At 36.6% G+C, this 17,651-nt stretch overlaps 1 protein-coding gene across 10 annotated transcripts in view; it reads left to right on the plus strand.

Moving 5' to 3' along the window:
- Nucleotides 1-7,775: 7,775 nt before the first annotated feature.
- LOC106087059 (rho GTPase-activating protein 20) overlaps nucleotides 7,776-17,651 on the plus strand; it is a 78,563-nt gene continuing 68,687 nt past the window's right edge. For 5 of the 10 annotated variants that reach the window (XM_013251951.2, XM_013251948.2, XM_013251950.2 and 2 more), the window contains exons 1-2: nucleotides 7,776-7,982; nucleotides 8,135-9,559. In XM_013251951.2, the coding sequence (XP_013107405.1) occupies nucleotides 9,111-9,559 (449 nt within the window). In that variant the 5' untranslated portion in view covers nucleotides 7,776-7,982; nucleotides 8,135-9,110. The remainder of the gene's footprint in view (nucleotides 7,983-8,134; nucleotides 9,560-17,651) is intronic. The other 5 variants (XM_013251946.2, XM_013251944.2, XM_013251945.2 and 2 more) reach the window with 5 other exon arrangements.

A 17,651-nucleotide genomic window follows, 5' to 3' on the forward strand; every position in this document is an offset into this window, starting at 1 on the left:
AACGAGGACAGACAGGGAGACAGCCTATCGTGTGATCTCTTTAATATCCTGTTGGAGAAGATTATACGAGTTGCAGGTGTGAATAGATATGGCACACTAATCACAAGAGAACACATGCTACTCGCCTATGCCGACGACATCGACATCATAGGTCGGTCACCGGAAGCAGTAACTGCAGCCTTTGAAAGAATCCAAAGAGAGTCAGTGAAAAGGGGTCTGGCAGTAAATGGAGATAAGACGAAATGGATGGTTTCAACTCGCAAAAAGCCTTGCACAACCGAACAGATAAAGAAAATTGAGAAAGTTGGGAACCACAACTTTGAGACAGTCAGTAACTCATCTACCTCGGCACCGCCGTAACCGAAACGAATGACACCAGTTTTGAGATTATGCATCTGGCAAACAGATGCTACTTTGGTCTAAGTAAGCAGTTTAGAAACAAGGCCACCACTCGACAGACGAAGATTACACTATACAAGACACTGATACTACCCGTGCTGTTATATGGTTCTGAAGCATGGGTACTTGTGAAAGCAGATGAGGCAGTGCTTGGAATATTTGAGAGAAAGATTTTTCGTAAAATATACAAATGCAATAATGGAGAATATTAGGCGACGTATGAACAACGAGAAGATAGCATAGTTACACGCATCAAATTACAACGGCTTCGTTGGCTAGATCATGTTGTCAGAATGGATAAAGAAGAAGCTCCAGCAACGAAGTCTCTTGAAGGCAAACACGGTGGTACACGCAAACCGGGATGACCAAAAGTCCGATGGAAAGATCAAGTGATGACAGACACCTCGAAACTTGGTGTCATATATTAAAGAAGAAGCGCAGAAGATCGAGGCGCTTGGAAAGCTATTCTGAGTTCGGCTAATGGGACAAACGTTCTGTCATAGCGAATTGAAGTAAAGTAAGTTAGGGGATTTTCTTACGGGGAAAACATTTTGAAACACATTTAATTGGGGATTTTTTGGGGAAATTTGTTTGGAACTTTAAGAATGTCTAGTGATCACCATAAAAAACCAATTACGGATGCATACTAAAGAGGGATTTGAACCTAGACCTAAGTGCCTCAATGTTAACCCAGAAAAAACCGAAATCTGCTTGTTCACGAGGAAGACAAAAGTGGGCCGATTTAACGCCGATTTCCTCAATAGAACGATTTCGATATCTGACAAGGTCAAATAGTGAGGAGTGATCTTGAACAGGAAACTGAATTGGAAGTGTTATAATCAGGAGCGTGCCGAGAAGGCTCACAGATGTTGGGCACTATGTACAAAGGTCGTAGGCTCGAAATGTCTCCGGAGCCCCAGGATAGTCCACTGGCTCTACAGGAGCGCGATTGCGTGGACTGCGATGGAGAAAAAGTGCAACGTTGGGAAAATACAACAGGTTCAGAGAACATGTCATAGGCGGAGCGACGAGGACGACGCCCACTAGGGCACTGGACACTATTCTAGATATTCGACCCATAGACATACAGATTAAGTGTGAGGCAGCAATTGTGGCTATGAGACTTAAGGCGATGGGAGAATGGATAGAAGATAGGAGCAAGTCATACCATCGCGGTTTAATTGAGGCGACGATAGGAAACCTGGAAGAAACCTGCAAAGATATTCCACTCATCCAGGCATGTTTTTTTAGGATTTAAAGAGCTCTATCTTTGCAAAGAGAATCATGACGATCGGCCTATAAATGCATGTAACACTATGGAACAGCGAAACGGTCGGCAGGACGACGAAAATCCAATTTATTATTACTGAAAGGAAGCAAGCAGGAGGTCAGTAAAGCTTTCGGTATCATAACAGGACACATAAGACTACGAGCTCACTTGCGCAAAATCGGTGCGGCAGGTGATAGCATGTGTAGGGAACGCTGGGAAGGTTGGCTACCCGTAGCTGTCCCAATTTTTTTTTGAGGTAAAAAAATTTAAAAATTACAACGTTCAAGAAGTGTCTGGAGGAAATTTCCCACAGTCGAAAGATCTTTGAATAAGAATATCTACATGAAACTTGACATAGTGAATGTGGAGATGGTTTCCAATAATTATGCAAAATTTGAAGAACCTAGTAGATCCAAGGGCTGGCACCTCTAGCATTTCAAATTTTTAAGTGCTGCCAAATAGGCAATTATAGGCCGATCGTCATGATTCTCTTTGCAAAGATAGAGCTCTTTAAATCCTAAAAAAAAACATGCATGGATGTGTGGAATATCTTTGCATGTTTTTTATGAGATATTAGAATTACAAAATTTTTTAAAATTTCAGTAAGATATCTTCGGCATTTTTGGAATTGTGGCACTATTTCTTTACCAATTGTAAATCTGATTATACGATTAAAAAATTACACAATTTTTTGAATAATAAAAAAAAGTGTGTCCTCCACAACCGATCAAGAATGTGCAGGGTACCGTGGGAGTGCTGATCTTTGGGGCAAAAAGGAGTGCTCCGAGAGAGGCCCTAAATACCTTTCTCGAATTAAGGTGTGACAACAAAGATTGCCATTAGTCTGAACATGTGAGGTGCATGGTGCTCCAACAAAGGGCAGTTGTAGCAAAAACGGTATTCAAAAAACTTGACGTAGATTTGAAATATGTAGCTTTATATTTCAAATCTACGTCAAGTTTTTTGAATACCGGTGCATAACACTGATTCTTTGATGTGGTTACGAATCTAACACCGGTATTTACAAAACTTAATGAAGGCTTAAAATAGGTTTATTTGACAGTTCTATAAAGGACATCTGTAAAATAAACCCACACATTTCAAATCTACATTAAGTCTTGTAAATACTGGTGTAAGACTCTGATTCTTTCATTTGGTTTAGATACTAACACCGGTATTCACAAGACTTAAACCCTTATTTACACTGCTCATTAAATCCGAATTTAAAACTCTCGTCAGTTAATTTTATAAAAGGAAAACAGATAATCCGGATTTAAAGAGCCATTAAATCCGGATTTAAAGAGCAGTGTAAACGGGGTTTAATGTAGATTTGAAATAGGTTTATTTAACAGATTTCATTTGTAAATAGAATGGCCGTAGTTTACACTTGGAGCAAATCTAGATTTGCGACGAGATTTCGGAAATCTTGTGTTATGCAACGAGATTTCCCATACATCATTAAACCTGATTAAAGGCTCTCGTCAGCTGATTTTATAAAGCGAAATCAGATGATCTAGCCATTAAATCCGAATTATAAGAGCAGTGTTAACGGGGATTAAGTGTGGGCAAGTCTACTTATTTGAGAAGATTTGCAGCAAATCTCCTTTCAAATTCAAATGCAACACTGCGTTTGTATTGAATACCTGTTACTATCAGTATTTTCGACTGCACATTTTCTCAACCTCTGACAATCTCTTATTGAAATTATAAAATTTTGTAGTTAAATGTAATAAAATCACCTTACCAATTTAATAGCTGACTGCGGAACACAATAAAAACGCTGTCAAAAACATCCCTGGTGACAAATACAAATCACTTTAGTCGTGGTTTAAATAGTTTCCCCATGGTTGATTTCACCCCAAGATATAGTCATTTACAGGTAGTGCACTCAATATTTTGTTGTTGGCCCAACAACAAAATATTGAGTGCACTATCTGTCAAAATCAGTGATTAGTGCAACTGTGATTTTGAGTATGTTACTAGTACGCGCCATTTTTCTTTATTTGTGTGTATGGTTCTTAACTATAACAGATACTCGTTGACAGATAGTGCACTTCGAAAGAAAAAATTGTACTTACGCCATACAAAATGGCGAATGTACAGTACTATTCGCCATTTTGCCATCATTTCGCCATCAATAATAAGGTTGTCGAACGCAAACAACTGGCCAAATTTGATTGATCAGATTTGACGTATTAAGATGCCCACAAACATACACATACTGCACATATACACACACATGCGTTAACATTTCTTTGTGTGTGTTGACAACAAGTCGATTTTGCAAAACAACTTGATGGCAAAATCACTGATTCTTTGCACTTTTGCCACATGCCTTTTATATTGTTCTACATGGTACAGTTAAGAGGTGCGTCAGTAGCACAACAACAGAAATTTACCCCCAACGAAATTACCTTGAATAGCAAATGCCATAAAATTGTGAAAGTAGTTTTAGAAATAAACTTTTTTTACAACTTGTTCTAAAGGGTGATTTTTTTGAGGTTAGGATTTTCATGCATTAGTATTTGACAGATCACGTGGGATTTCAGACATGGTGTCAAAGAGAAAGATGCTCAGTATGCTTTGACATTTCATCATGAATAGACTTACTAACGAGCAACGCTTGTAAATCATTGAATTTTATTACCAAAATCAGTGTTCGGTTCGAAATGTGTTCAAATTTTGACAAATTTTGTTCAGCGATGAGGCTCATTTCTGGTTGAATGGCTACGTAAATAAGCAAAATTGCCGCATTTGGAGTGAAGAGCAACCAGAAGCCGTTCAAGAACTGCCCATGCATCCCGAAAAATGCACTGTTTGTTGTGGTTTGTACGCTGGTGGAATCATTGGACCGTATTTTTTCAAAGATGCTGTTGGACGCAACGTTACGGTGAATGAACACATTTCGAACCGAACACTGATTTTGGTAATAAAATTCAATGATTTGCAAGCGTTGCTCGTTAGTAAGTCTATTCATGATGAAATGTCAAAGCATACTGAGCATCTTTCTCTTTGACACCATGTCTGAAATCCCACGTGATCTGTCAAATACTAATGCATGAAAATCCTAACCTCAAAAAAATCACCCTTTATTTATGTTTTTTACACTGTTTTGTTGCGTATGTTTGGAATATCGAATCAAAGAGAAATTTTAGAAAAAATCACAGCTGTGTTATCAAGCCTTTGACATTTATATTTACAACAAAGTCAACACAAAAATGGAAAAATTGTACTCAGCTGTTCGCATGACCTCACCTTATAAGTGCATTCTGTACCGCAATTTTGTAACTCATACCGAACATAGTTTAGTTAAATATGTCGAAAAAAAATCATTTGCACTTACGATTATGTTAATCTCTAATTCCTCGTTAACAGAAATCGTTATCTATTTTTTCTCTCTGGCAATTATATGCCGGTAATATATTCTTTTTTCGCGTTGAAACTCCATATAAAAAAAAAACAAACGAAAAAAAATTGGCGAAATGTGTTCGATTCGTCATGACTTGTTTTTCAATCTACGGAAAATTTACATTTGCGGACGCTCATTGAGAGCACAATCATACTCGCGGTGCAACAACTCATTTTCTTACGCAAAATAAACGCGAACGCCAAATTTCTAATTGTAACTGAGTGTTTGTTAATGTTAGTGATGTTGCTCACATGTATTTACTCTGGATGAAAAAAAAGTGTTTGTGAATGCATAAATAAGAACGTATTTTTTTAATATAAATAAACATACTCGAAAGAAAAACAAATATTCCTTTCACAACAAGCAACTCAATCAATCAGTATAAATAAATAAGGATTGTGAAGGAATGTGTTGTGCTTTTGGTCTTGCAATTACATCAACAATATTTGGATAAACGTGGAAGATGCTGACAAAGGTTTTTGGATAGTTGTGCTTATTTACTTATAACAGTGAAAGTTCTATAATGTCTAATTATTTTTACAAATAAATGCTGCATTTGTCTTTTTTTATATGTTTTGTGTTTTATTATATATTAATTACGAAGGGTGGGTTTTGGTTGACATTACAAAAACAAACATAAAGTTCAGTACGACCCACACACTTACATTTGTGTGTACACATACACGTAAGCAGCTGATAAATTGTTTGATGCCATATTAGTTTTTATATGTATTTTTAGCACCACTGAGCATCTCAACCCATCTTGAATAAATATACCTACAAATCTAACCCCATGATTTGTTTCATTTAAACCAACTTTGAATATTCTGCTTGGAGATTCTGTGGTTGTCAAAACCACATATCTGTACGCCCTCATCTGTTGTTCGAAGCTGCAGTCCATTACAATTAAATCCCACATACAGTCCACTTCCTTCCTCCTTCCCGCATAACCAAGCTCCATCCATTCAGCAGCGTTAACTCCTCAAGAGAACGAGCATGGTAACATTTTGGACAACATTTTGGTCAATGGCAACATTTTTCAAACCACCGAAAGAACGATTTTCGGAAATTTTTCCGCAAAGAATAACGTTTTACCAGCCTTATACGAAAAACACAAAGAGAAATTGACAAAAAGAGTAAATAACTCTTCTAATAGCCTGGAATTCTTTTTTGATTAATTTAAAAACATTACAAATCTAAATAAAAGTGCTATTAATACCAATTTATTTGTATTAAACTTTTGCGGACATTTTTTTTCATATTAAGAAACACATGCTACCACTCTTATTAATTGATTATACAAACACATATCCGAAATGTTCAAAAAAAACAAGAGAAAAATACCCTAAAGCCTTCGTAAATATGTATCTTCCTTTATTTCGTTAAAGTAAACACCAAATAATTGTCCGTCGTTTAGATGATGAATTTCTATTCGTTAGCGAAAACAGTTGATTTTAACAATGTCGATTATCGTGAAAAGTGGCTACTGAATACCAAATTCGTCGACTTTTAACTGTTATCGCTTCTTACCAAACGAATTTCCTTAAAAACACTTTTCTGGTTGTTGTACAAATTAGACGACCTTTAATAATTGAGCCATGGCCATTTTGCAAGTTATAAAAATTGAATGACAAATCGTTAAACAACATCAATCAACTGGTAAACACCAAATATCATTTGTTTTTGCCTCCCATTCGGTCATGGCTGAACCATTGGTAACGTTAAAAAGGTAAAGTCACAAATCAACTGTACAACCCAAGGCGGATTAAAAAAGTTGATTTCAATTGAACAGCTGTTAATTGCCAGCTAAGTTTGACGGTATTAAGGTGTCAGATGTTTTGTTTGCATTCTCTTTGTTGTTATCTTCGTTCTCGCACATTCTCTGCTCATGAATGCACACGTATACACACACGCACGCACGTCGATCAGCTTGTTGAAAATAATAAATGTGAAAAAACAAAATGTAAAAAACCTTTAAACACCAAACAAAGCATTTGACATTCTAGTGGGATTTGGATATAACTCTGGAATTTGACAATTTCATCAGCTGTGATCAATCACAGGGTTCACTAAGGAAGGTTAGGCCCTAGGCAAATTTAAACAAGGTAAAGTAATTAGCCCAACAACAACGAAATCAACTATACAACACTGTGAAAGTGGTGGCATGAGCAGTGTAAACGGACTTTAAATTAAAATTAAAACAATATTGTTTTAATTTTAATTTAAAGTCCGTTTACACTGCTCATTAAATTAGGATTTAAGGCTCTCGTCAGCTGATATTAAAAAGCGAAAATAGATTATCGAGCCCTTAAATCCGGATTTAAAGAGCAGTGTAAATGGGGGTGTACACATTTATGATAATAAATCTTTTGATCTTGTTGCTACTACACATGATAATTAGGAAGTATCCTGAAATTTGAATGCCTAGTGGGAACTTGCGCCACCACCGCCACAGGGTTGTATCGTTGATATCATTGTTGTTGCGCAATTGACTCAACCTTCTTAATTCAAAGATGCGTAACAATTTGCACATGCATTCTGGAGCAAAAACATATCAGCTGATACGTGATCAATCATTTACGCTACGATTACGAGAGCATAACCAGGCCACGAGTACTGGGTACTCGTTTCACAGGGTACTCGCCTTTGCTTAATTTGTTAATTTGCTCAAACTTATTTACAGTTGTACCAACACAATCCTAGCAATCACATGAAAAGACGAGCGGAGTACCAGCAAAAAAATTTAATTAATTAAACTAATTAACTAATTTTTTAAGTTGATTTGATTCGTGAAACTTGTATAGGAGTCCAAACTTGATGTTAAAGAGATAATGGAAATTTATAAAAAATCCAGAAACCTTTAACAGCAAGCAGCTTGGAGAATCTCCATACATAAAATAAGTGGTAATTGAAATGCTATTTAATTTAAAATAGTTCAATAAATAATCCGTAGCAAATTTGCAAAGCGAAAACGCCCGCTCGCTCAATAATAATGTAATAAAAGTGAGGGCAGAAGAAAAAGTGAAAATAAATTATATATTTTTTTGAATTGCCAGAAAAGAAAAACCAAACCAACCAAGTCTGTATTGTGTTTTTTCTGCCTGCCATATCAAGCAAACAGGAGTGGCAAGCAATAACAACAACGAGCAAAGGCAACGCAACGAACACAAGTTAAATTTTATATTGTGTAGCAAAAAAAAAAAAAAGAATCAAGGAAAACGCAAAGAAAGAGGCATAAAATGCAATAAATAAGAAGAAAGATGAAAAATTAATTTGTTTTAAAGTGAAATTGGAATTTTTCAGAGGAAAAATGACCGAGTCCATATACTAAAAATTATTTTATCTATAAAACAGCAAAAAAGAAAAGTAAGAAAGAACAAAACGCGAAGAGAGTGGGAGATTTTTTGTGAATTTTGTTTATATTCTAATTAACAACGTTGATTCCTTTTTGAACGTGAAGAGAAGGAGGAACCTCATGGCCGCCGCCGTACCAGGAAAATTCAATATATACTTGGCCCATGAAGTAGACAGCTATCACATCAACAACAAAAACAACTACAACGTAGCATAGCTGGCTGCTGTGTTACTCTGGTGAAAATGAAAAATGTGTGTGTATTTATAAAAATATCGCAGCAGGAACAACAACAAACAAGAACATCAGCACGCCGAAAGAGAAAAAATAGGGAAAATAGCATTCCCAGAACATAAGGTTTTGAAGAAAAAGTTCTTTCCGATAACTATCGAATTGTCATAAATACATCGAGGTGTGGGTGCTTTCACATGAAAATCCATATCGAGCTATAAATTGACTGCCTGTCAAACGGGCATGGTGTATGGAAAAAACTACAGTTCAACATATTCCTATTTTCTTTCTTTCATATAACAATTATCACATTTCGTATGAAACAGCCAAACATTGTCTTATTTATTTATCCCATCTAACCAGTCGACATAGGCTAGAAAGTCCCGAAAAGTGGAGAACAAACCCATATACGCTCACACAAACACCCAGCATACACAGAAACAAAAATCATGTCCACTTGGGCCGAACGTGTTCATCGTCGCGCTGCTGACTTCAGCAGTGTGGTTACCTCATGCGGCCATCCAGGCTCGTCAGCGCCCACATATCCCTATCGTTTGGAAAAGGTGAAATTTGGGGTGTCCCTGGATGAGGTATGCAAAAACGATAACATTCCAGGACCATTGTTGGTCCTAATACTCAAATTAAACAAGGAATCACCCAATCGTCGTGACGTTTTTCGCGCCCCCGGTCATCAGGGTGCCATGAAAAAACTAATACATTTTCTGCAAGCCGGTCGCTTGGTTAACGTGGACAACTACTCCGTGTACACCATAGCCAGTGTTCTCAAGAAATTCCTGCGGAAAATACCCAATGGCATATTTGGTCGTTCGGGAGAGAACGAATTATTTGCCATTATTGAGCTAAGCAACGAGGCGGAGCAAAATGAGCGTTTACACAAGTAAGTCAAATAATTACAACCTGCCTATAAAAAAATAATTTCCACCTGCCTATAAACCAATAAATGCAATTTTTTTTTGTAATCAAATGCCAATACGAATCTTTAGGAACATTGTAGGCCATTAGATTGCTACAGATCACATTAATGATTTGCAATACATGGGTATTTATTTGTATTTGAAAGATGCTGTGCTACGATTTCATTATTAACAAATACTGACACTTCTATGTTCCTAACAAATATGCCATCAAAAGTGTGCTGCGCTGGGTCGTTCCGAAACATCAAAAACAAAAATATTTGTTTTACTTGAGATATATACATATATTGCCAAAAGCTCTGGAAACAATGCTTAGATATAGGCTTCTATGCGCTAGTTGTCAGCAACAGCATGCTTAAGTTCTTGGGGCGGCCTATTTATGATCAGTCCACAATGACTAAATGATTTTCCTCCGGTGGTCCTATTTGTGTATATATACTAAACAATAGTTCTTTATTCGTTGAGAACCTTGTTTCACGTTTTGCTTTGTTGCAGAATACAGTGCTATGATTTATAGTCAGTATTGCTAGTCAACCTACGACAAGGAACCTCCAAAGGAACAACTTACTTTAGGTGATAATAAGATTAACAGATGAGCGATTTTAGTTTTCTATTAAGTCGCCTCGCTACTTGGCTCATCTGCTATTGCTGTCAAGCAGCCACCCTCATAGGAGCAAAAGTCATCCTCATAGGAGTCAGTCATCCTCATAGGACCTCCTCGTCTTGCAGTAAAGTTTTAGCTGTATACGTTTAGTTTAGTTTGATTTTGGGTATAACACGCACTATCCAAGTCATTCAAATTTGCCTCTTTAAAAGTCATGGCTTACTTATAAGATGATTGTTAAAAATTTTGTTTTGCTTCATAGCAGTTTTAATTTTTTTATTTTATTCTACAAAAGAAAGTGCCTGCCATGTTGGTTAGTGGCGCTTTGATTACCATGTCCGCCTCTGACGTCTCACGCCTGCTTTCAAATTTGGGCGATAACATCCGAAAATACATATATTTCAGCGGCTAATGCTGGCGAATTTTGTAAGGCCTTTCATTTGGAATCTTCTACTAAAAAGATTATATTAGAAGATTATCTCTTTTCATTGAGCTTAAATTTGAATCTAACAGAACTTATTGTAAGGAGAGATGTCTCCCGATGTTCTTTATGTCAAATTTGCATATCCAATAGTAAATAGAAACTAAATCCTTGAAGTAAGTTGGCCAAAAAAATGAGCCAAATAGTAACTTATTATGTATGTGACCCTTATGTTGGAGACCACCGTAGCGCAGAGGTAAGCATATCCGCCAAACACCGGGCGTTCCTCATGGGCGAATTTCATTTTATTCAGACAATGCAACTTGAAGCCACGCAGTGGCAAATTTAAACAAATTTCAATGAACTACTTCTTATGTTTGATATACCAAATATATTATAAAAATTACCTACTCATTATATTTGAATACAATCAAAAAGTATTAATTATTACTATTTGAAAAGATTCTTAATAAAAAAGAAATAAAGTAATTTGACTAAACAAAAAAAAAGTTTGTAATATGACAAAATATGCTAGTTCCCAACTAGATAATAAAAAATAAAATGAGCAAGATGGAAAACGTGTAAACATATTTGAATGTATGCAAGTGTACAACCAAACTACTAAAAAAAAGCATTACCGTTATGAAGGTGTTGCCAAATTACAGAGTAATCTTTTTCGATAGATGTTACCTGATATCGAGAAATCTTTTATGGCCCTTTTAGACGGCACATCATGATCGTACTCATCGTTTTTCAATATCTGTCAATTAATGATTACACATTTCTTTGTAAACGGTAATCGTTAGACGCTATTCATCGAAAAAATCAAATGATTTTAATTTTTCAGCTATGACTGATGGTTATGTGTACATGTGATGCATTCACCTTTGTTTTCACCAATACTATTGCAATGACCATACATCAGATGTGCCATGTAAACTCTGCATTAAGTTATTAGGAAGACAGTTATATAATCTGGCAATTCTAACGTGAAATGATTTGTTCATATAATCTTTGGCGATAGGAATGATAATCTGATTTCGTCGCGTACGACCAAAACTAAACGAGCCTACAGGCAAACGGGTTGTTTGCACTTTGAATTTTTTGTGGAAAAATATCTGCAATCAATAAACTTTAGGAAGGAACAACCCAAAAATCGCTCAAGTTAAGGAGAAATATGGGTATAGCGACGAACTGAATACAGATAACGGACTACTGGATTTATTGCAAGTTTAAGCCCTTTAAGATTTTCAGCCGTAGTTGCACAAAAGACCTCAATACAATAAAGGATATGTGGCATACTCAAAGCATGTACTAGTCTCTCCTTTAATGGAAGTGGTGCTACATTTTCGACGAAAATGGAAAATCAATGGAATAATCTACAAGATCGAGTTTTTTTTTGTGATAGATGATGCTTGCAAGAAGCATCTATCAAAAATGCAACACCCACCTCAATTTTGTGCATAATTCCGACGAAATGAAGCCACGAATTTTCGGCATTCGTAGTCGAATATTCAAATTTGGCATACATATTAAGGGCCAATCATAGCCTTTCCTTTGCTTTCCTTGGTTGTCCAATATTTTGCTAGGATATCTATGCATACACATGCACATACTACAGTATCAAAGCAAATGTGAAAGTTGATGATTGACTTCTTTTTCATCGTTGACTGGTCTTCCGCCAGCACACGAAAGCTCTTTAGTATGTATTGACTTTAAACACAATATGCCAATTCCAATATGCCAAATGTACCATATGTATGGCGACAGAGAAAAACAAGCAGCAGCATAAGGCATAAGCGCGCCTACGTGTCTTCTCCATCTATACATTTTTGTATGATTTTTTGTGAGTGAATGTGTATGTGTGTGCCACAAAGTGCAGATGTTGTCCTCGAAAAGCAAAACTAAAACCCGAAAAGTAGACATTAAACTAGTAAAAAGAAAACAACATCACAATTTTCCAGTTTTTCTTGCTGTGTTTCTGTTTTTGTATTTGCAAGTGTTTTCCTCGATGTTGTTTTAATTTTTTTGTTCTTCGTTATGTCGTTGTCTTTGCTATTATCGTTTAATACAGAGATTTTTTAAACCACATACAGAGTTAGCCCAATTGAGAGATAAACTTCTTATAGTTTTTTTTATTATTCTAAAAATTTTTATTAAAACCTCGTACTAAGATGAAATTAAGGCATGAGAAACTGCAAAGCTACAATTTAATAGAAATGTGTCATTATTTGAGTTATCGCGTTGTATACAGATATTCGAATTTCAAATCTATAATTAGAACCAGTGTTGCCACTCAAGAAAAATTTTCCTAGGAAAAATCCGACCAAAACCTACCAAATGGTCTAAAAGCTCAAAGTGCTCCATATGTTTTTAGACCCACCACCGAAACGTTGGCCATTTGGACATTTCATTTGCAACACATCAAATTATACATTTTCAACGCTTCAAAGTACTAGATCGTCGTTTTTTTTTAATAGATAATCTAGACATCTTCTTCCGTCTGTTTGTTGAAATCACTCTACAGCCTAAAGTTCAAAGATGTCATATATCTTGATATAGCACCCTTTATCCGAATTCCCCATAAGAAATCATGAGTTCATAAAGTCGTATCGTCGAGTTAGAATAAAGCGATTTCCAGATTTAAGTGTTTGAGCCGAGAATGCGCTTTTGTTACCCATTTTCGCCCTTTAAAGTGAAAAGCATGGACCCCTTATCATCTGGGTATGGACCAGATTTGACCATATTTGTATGCATTGAACGCACAAAAACCGTATTTCTTACCCAGAATTTGCGAAATTTGGAAGAGATCCCATAACTCTTGTACAGTTACAGTCAATATCAGAATTTACGACCTTTTTCCTGGAATATGAAACAGTGAGTCCCCTGGTAATAGAATTTGGTCCGTTGAAATCTATACAGAAACGGGAAAAAGTGAATTAATTTTGAGTTATCCCTCTCAATTCAGCAGCTACCCACACAAAACCCTTGACAAATCATTTTTAAAACAACCTCGTCAACAACAGACTTCATAACCTCTGAGCGCCGGACATTTATCAATCTGAAGAAGGCCGATTGGGCTGGCTTCAGAGAGTATAAATATCTTCGCTTCAGTGAAATGCCACCCCCTCGGATGTACTAGTTGCCGAGAGGAAACTCCTAGACATCATTAACGCACTCTAAGTGCGGTCCAATTTCCCGGCACAGGCAGTGGTACTCGCAGACGAGCGTGATAGGATTCTTTGTATGGACCCCACTAACCACAGAATCAGCGAGCTGAATCTAGAAATAAACAGGGTAGTCAACGAACATATCGGAATTTGAGGCTGAAACACTTGGGAACAGTGTAACTTAGGCATCGGTTTGGACAAGCTGTGGTCAACTGTTAAGTCACTCGTACCCCGGTAGACGGGATGACAGGACCTCAGTCACATTTGGCGAAGTAACCGTCACCGATCCGAAGAGATGCGCCAGGTTGTTGTGCATCCCGAGAGTGACAGGGCAATTCGCCTTATCCGTGTTCTCCGAACCTATGGACAGCCATAATAAGTAGGATTTTTTTTCGTAGGATTTTTTTAATCAGCTACTGCTTATAATTTCTAGTAATTCGTTTTTTATTTGTTATTTAGTTTTATCTAGTATCAGCAAGAGTTAAATAGGCTAAAAGTTTTTCCATTGACTTGACTGAAGTACTTAAAGTACGTCTATGCATAGTGTGATTTTATATTGGCCTGATGGCTTCGCATTGCATGAAATGAAATAAATAAGTAAATAAATTTACCTTGGGCGAAGTTACAAATGTTATCCATGCGCCAAATCATTCAAGGCGTTGGGCCACGACGGAATCTCTACATTGATGTTGAAGAACCTAGATTTACCTAGAGTTGAGGACCCTCCTACTGTCCTTAACCTGTCTTTGAACACTCTTATAGTTCCCGGTGTCTGGAAAATGGGCAGAGTGATCCCGCTACTAAAGCCTGGTAAGGACCCGAGTTTAGGGGAGTCGTACAGACCTCCCTTCTCTCACCAGTAGCAAAGACGCTTGAGGCATTACTCCTCCCGAGCCTCGTAGGAGAATTTCCATTCGCCGAGCATCAACATGGGTTTCGAAGACTGCATAGCACAACTGCTTTGCATGCCATCACCGCACACATTTGCCGTGGCTTCAATCAGCCCAGGCCAGGTCCTCGTGGCACTGGACCTATTGAAGGCTTTCGACACGGTCAGTCATGCCAAACTATTTGAGGACATCACCTCCTACAGAGCACGGATTGATGCCTACGTGCAAGCTGTATTATCTCGATTGTAACCAGGGACCGCACGATATACGTCACTAGCCAGACCCAGATTCTTGTGGACGAACCCCATCTTAGTCGCAGAGTTCCTGGGTCTTGACACTCAACTGGAACGAACTTGCTCCCTGTAGGTGAGCTTGATGAGGATCGCCACAACCACATGAAAATGTGGCTACAACAACAAACAAAAATGGAAGAGCTGCATTTGCTAGTAATTGTTATCTTCATTTAGAAGACATTGAACGAAAATCAACGAAAATTTCTTTGTTTATTATGAAGCCCAAAGTTGAAAAACGTTTCGTCTACGTTTTTAATGAATGTCGAATTTCCACTCTGTTAAGAATTTAGTGTACCGCAAATGCAAATGTAAATGTTTTTGCGGATTTTGTTCACTATTTTTTTTTTTATATAGAGTTTCACTGTTAAAACTGAACTTAATACCCACCTTAACTTTAAAAAATAAGGTTTTTGGTTTTTCTATTTGCAATAGAAACAGAGAACGCTACGTTCTGCTGCCGGGCAATATTCGATTGTATGCATTGTGATGTTATATCTGTCTAAGCAACATTTGGCAACACTGGGTGAGAGTATTCTCAGTTAGTTTGATTTTCTTCTCTTCTCATCTCTTACTTGCATCATTGCTTTCATTAAAAATTATTGCCAACCATGCTGTTCACAACAACATTCAGTTGAAAGTCTAAACTAGTTTGGGATTTCTTTCACAAAAATTAATAGAAACAAAAAGTAAGCGTTTGCTTTATACATTTGTTCATTAAAAGATAATCTAATGTTTATTGCATTTGTTGATTTCGGTTTTTTGTGTTGGCGTTTGATTGTGTGTATGTGTGTGTGTGTGTGTGTGTTAAGGTATAACCAGCCCTGTTTGCCTTACAGTGACAGTCGTGTCACTGTGGTTATCTTGTTATCATGTAAACTGGTGATGTTTTTGCTTCGTTTGATTTGAGCTTCGTCATCATCAGAGAACTCTTTAAATATCAATTACGCTCACATTTCAAACAAATCTAACACTGAAAGCAGCGCAATACTAGGTTTCTGTTTAAACAACGTCAGTTGCATCTTTGGCCAAATAAACGTCAGTCATAACATCATTCAATGAATATTTAGTTAAACGTCAAACCTCACAACACACCACCATCTCCACCACCATTCACTGCCTGTTTCCATACACAAGTTGTTGCCCCCATCGCACTTGATTGCATTACATTATTCTGATATGTAATGCAATGCACTTTTCGCAAAGTCGAGAAGAATAATAAATACATACATACATACACACAAAGAAAAGAAAAACGAAAACCAAAAACAATAATAATTTGGAATACGTTTATTCACGCGTATATAAAATTTTCGAATTACTTTTTGTCTGGCGTTTTTGCATGCATTTTGCATTTTTCCTTGCTTGCCTCTTTGGCTTTAGCATTCGATTGGTTCGGTTGTATTTATTGCTGATCGAACGTTTTTGGTTTGTGTATTTGTCTTCGTTTCATAAACATTCATTTCAATTGGAGCGAAACCAATTCAATTAACAAATATTTTATTACCATAATTTGTAAAAGTAGTTTGGTCGATAATTACCTAATAACATTAGAATAAGTTGCAACATGCTTAATGCGAGGCGGCTCTCTCTAGAGCCACAAGATGGTATGCCTATTAAGTAATCTTAAGCCAAATTCCTTACATTCATATAGCGTATATACCAGTATATATTGGGTTTCCCAAAAAGTAATTGCGGATTCGGCGTTGACAAATTTTTTCACAGCTTGTGACTCTGTAATTGCATTCTTTCTTCTGTCAGTTATCAGCTGTGACTTTTAGCTTGCTTTAGAAAAAGATTTAAAAAAAGTATATTTGATTAAAGTTCATTCTAAGTTTTATTAAAAATGCATTTACTTTCTTTTAAAAAATCCGCAATTTCTTTTTGGGCAACCCAATAGTACCAGTAAGTTGTCCTTGTGTGAAATTAAAAGGAGCTCTAAGTGCTCCTTAGTCACTTTGTATCTTAGAGGGTTCACTATTATTGGCAATTGAATAGAAGGGCATGATCATGGACTCACATTGTTACGTTCATCTCAGCACTTTTACTGTTCCTAATTACGTAAAGATACAAAAACGATTGAACGAAATCCACAGCACAGATTGCAAGCAACTACTAGTGTTGAGTATGTGTGCGCATGTATAAATCTTTTCTATTTCATATGTCGAATTGTTTTAATTTTTTGTGGAATTTTGATGAATTAACATATTATTCAATATTTCTTTTACGCTTCGGAACGTTCCTAGTTATATATTGTACGTACATACACAGAAAAAAAAATAAAAATCGATTTCAATCACGAAATTAATTTAACCAATTAATTCTTTAGTTGAATCAATTAAAAATTTGTTTGTAAATATTCAAATTTTTGCGAAAAGCGCGCTGTATAGGGCGCTACCTCGATTTCGATGCAACATGGTTCACATATGTAAAACTCCTGCCACACGAACTTTATGTTTGGTCCATGATCACTTCATAGAAACAAAACACCTACGGGGGGTTTTCCAAAAATGAAGCGGAAAATATTGTTTTCCGAATTATAAAGGGTAGAGTAGCGAGGCAATAACTTTATGAAAATAATTTAAAAAAAAAAATAGATCGAAGCTATAGAAGCCGTTTTGCCGTTAAGGTAGTTGAAGGACTGTATGTGGGGAAGCATTATCTTCTATATGCATAGAGT

Source organism: Stomoxys calcitrans, chromosome 1 (assembly GCF_963082655.1).
Source record: "Stomoxys calcitrans chromosome 1, idStoCalc2.1, whole genome shotgun sequence".
Taxonomy (NCBI): domain Eukaryota; kingdom Metazoa; phylum Arthropoda; class Insecta; order Diptera; family Muscidae; genus Stomoxys; species Stomoxys calcitrans.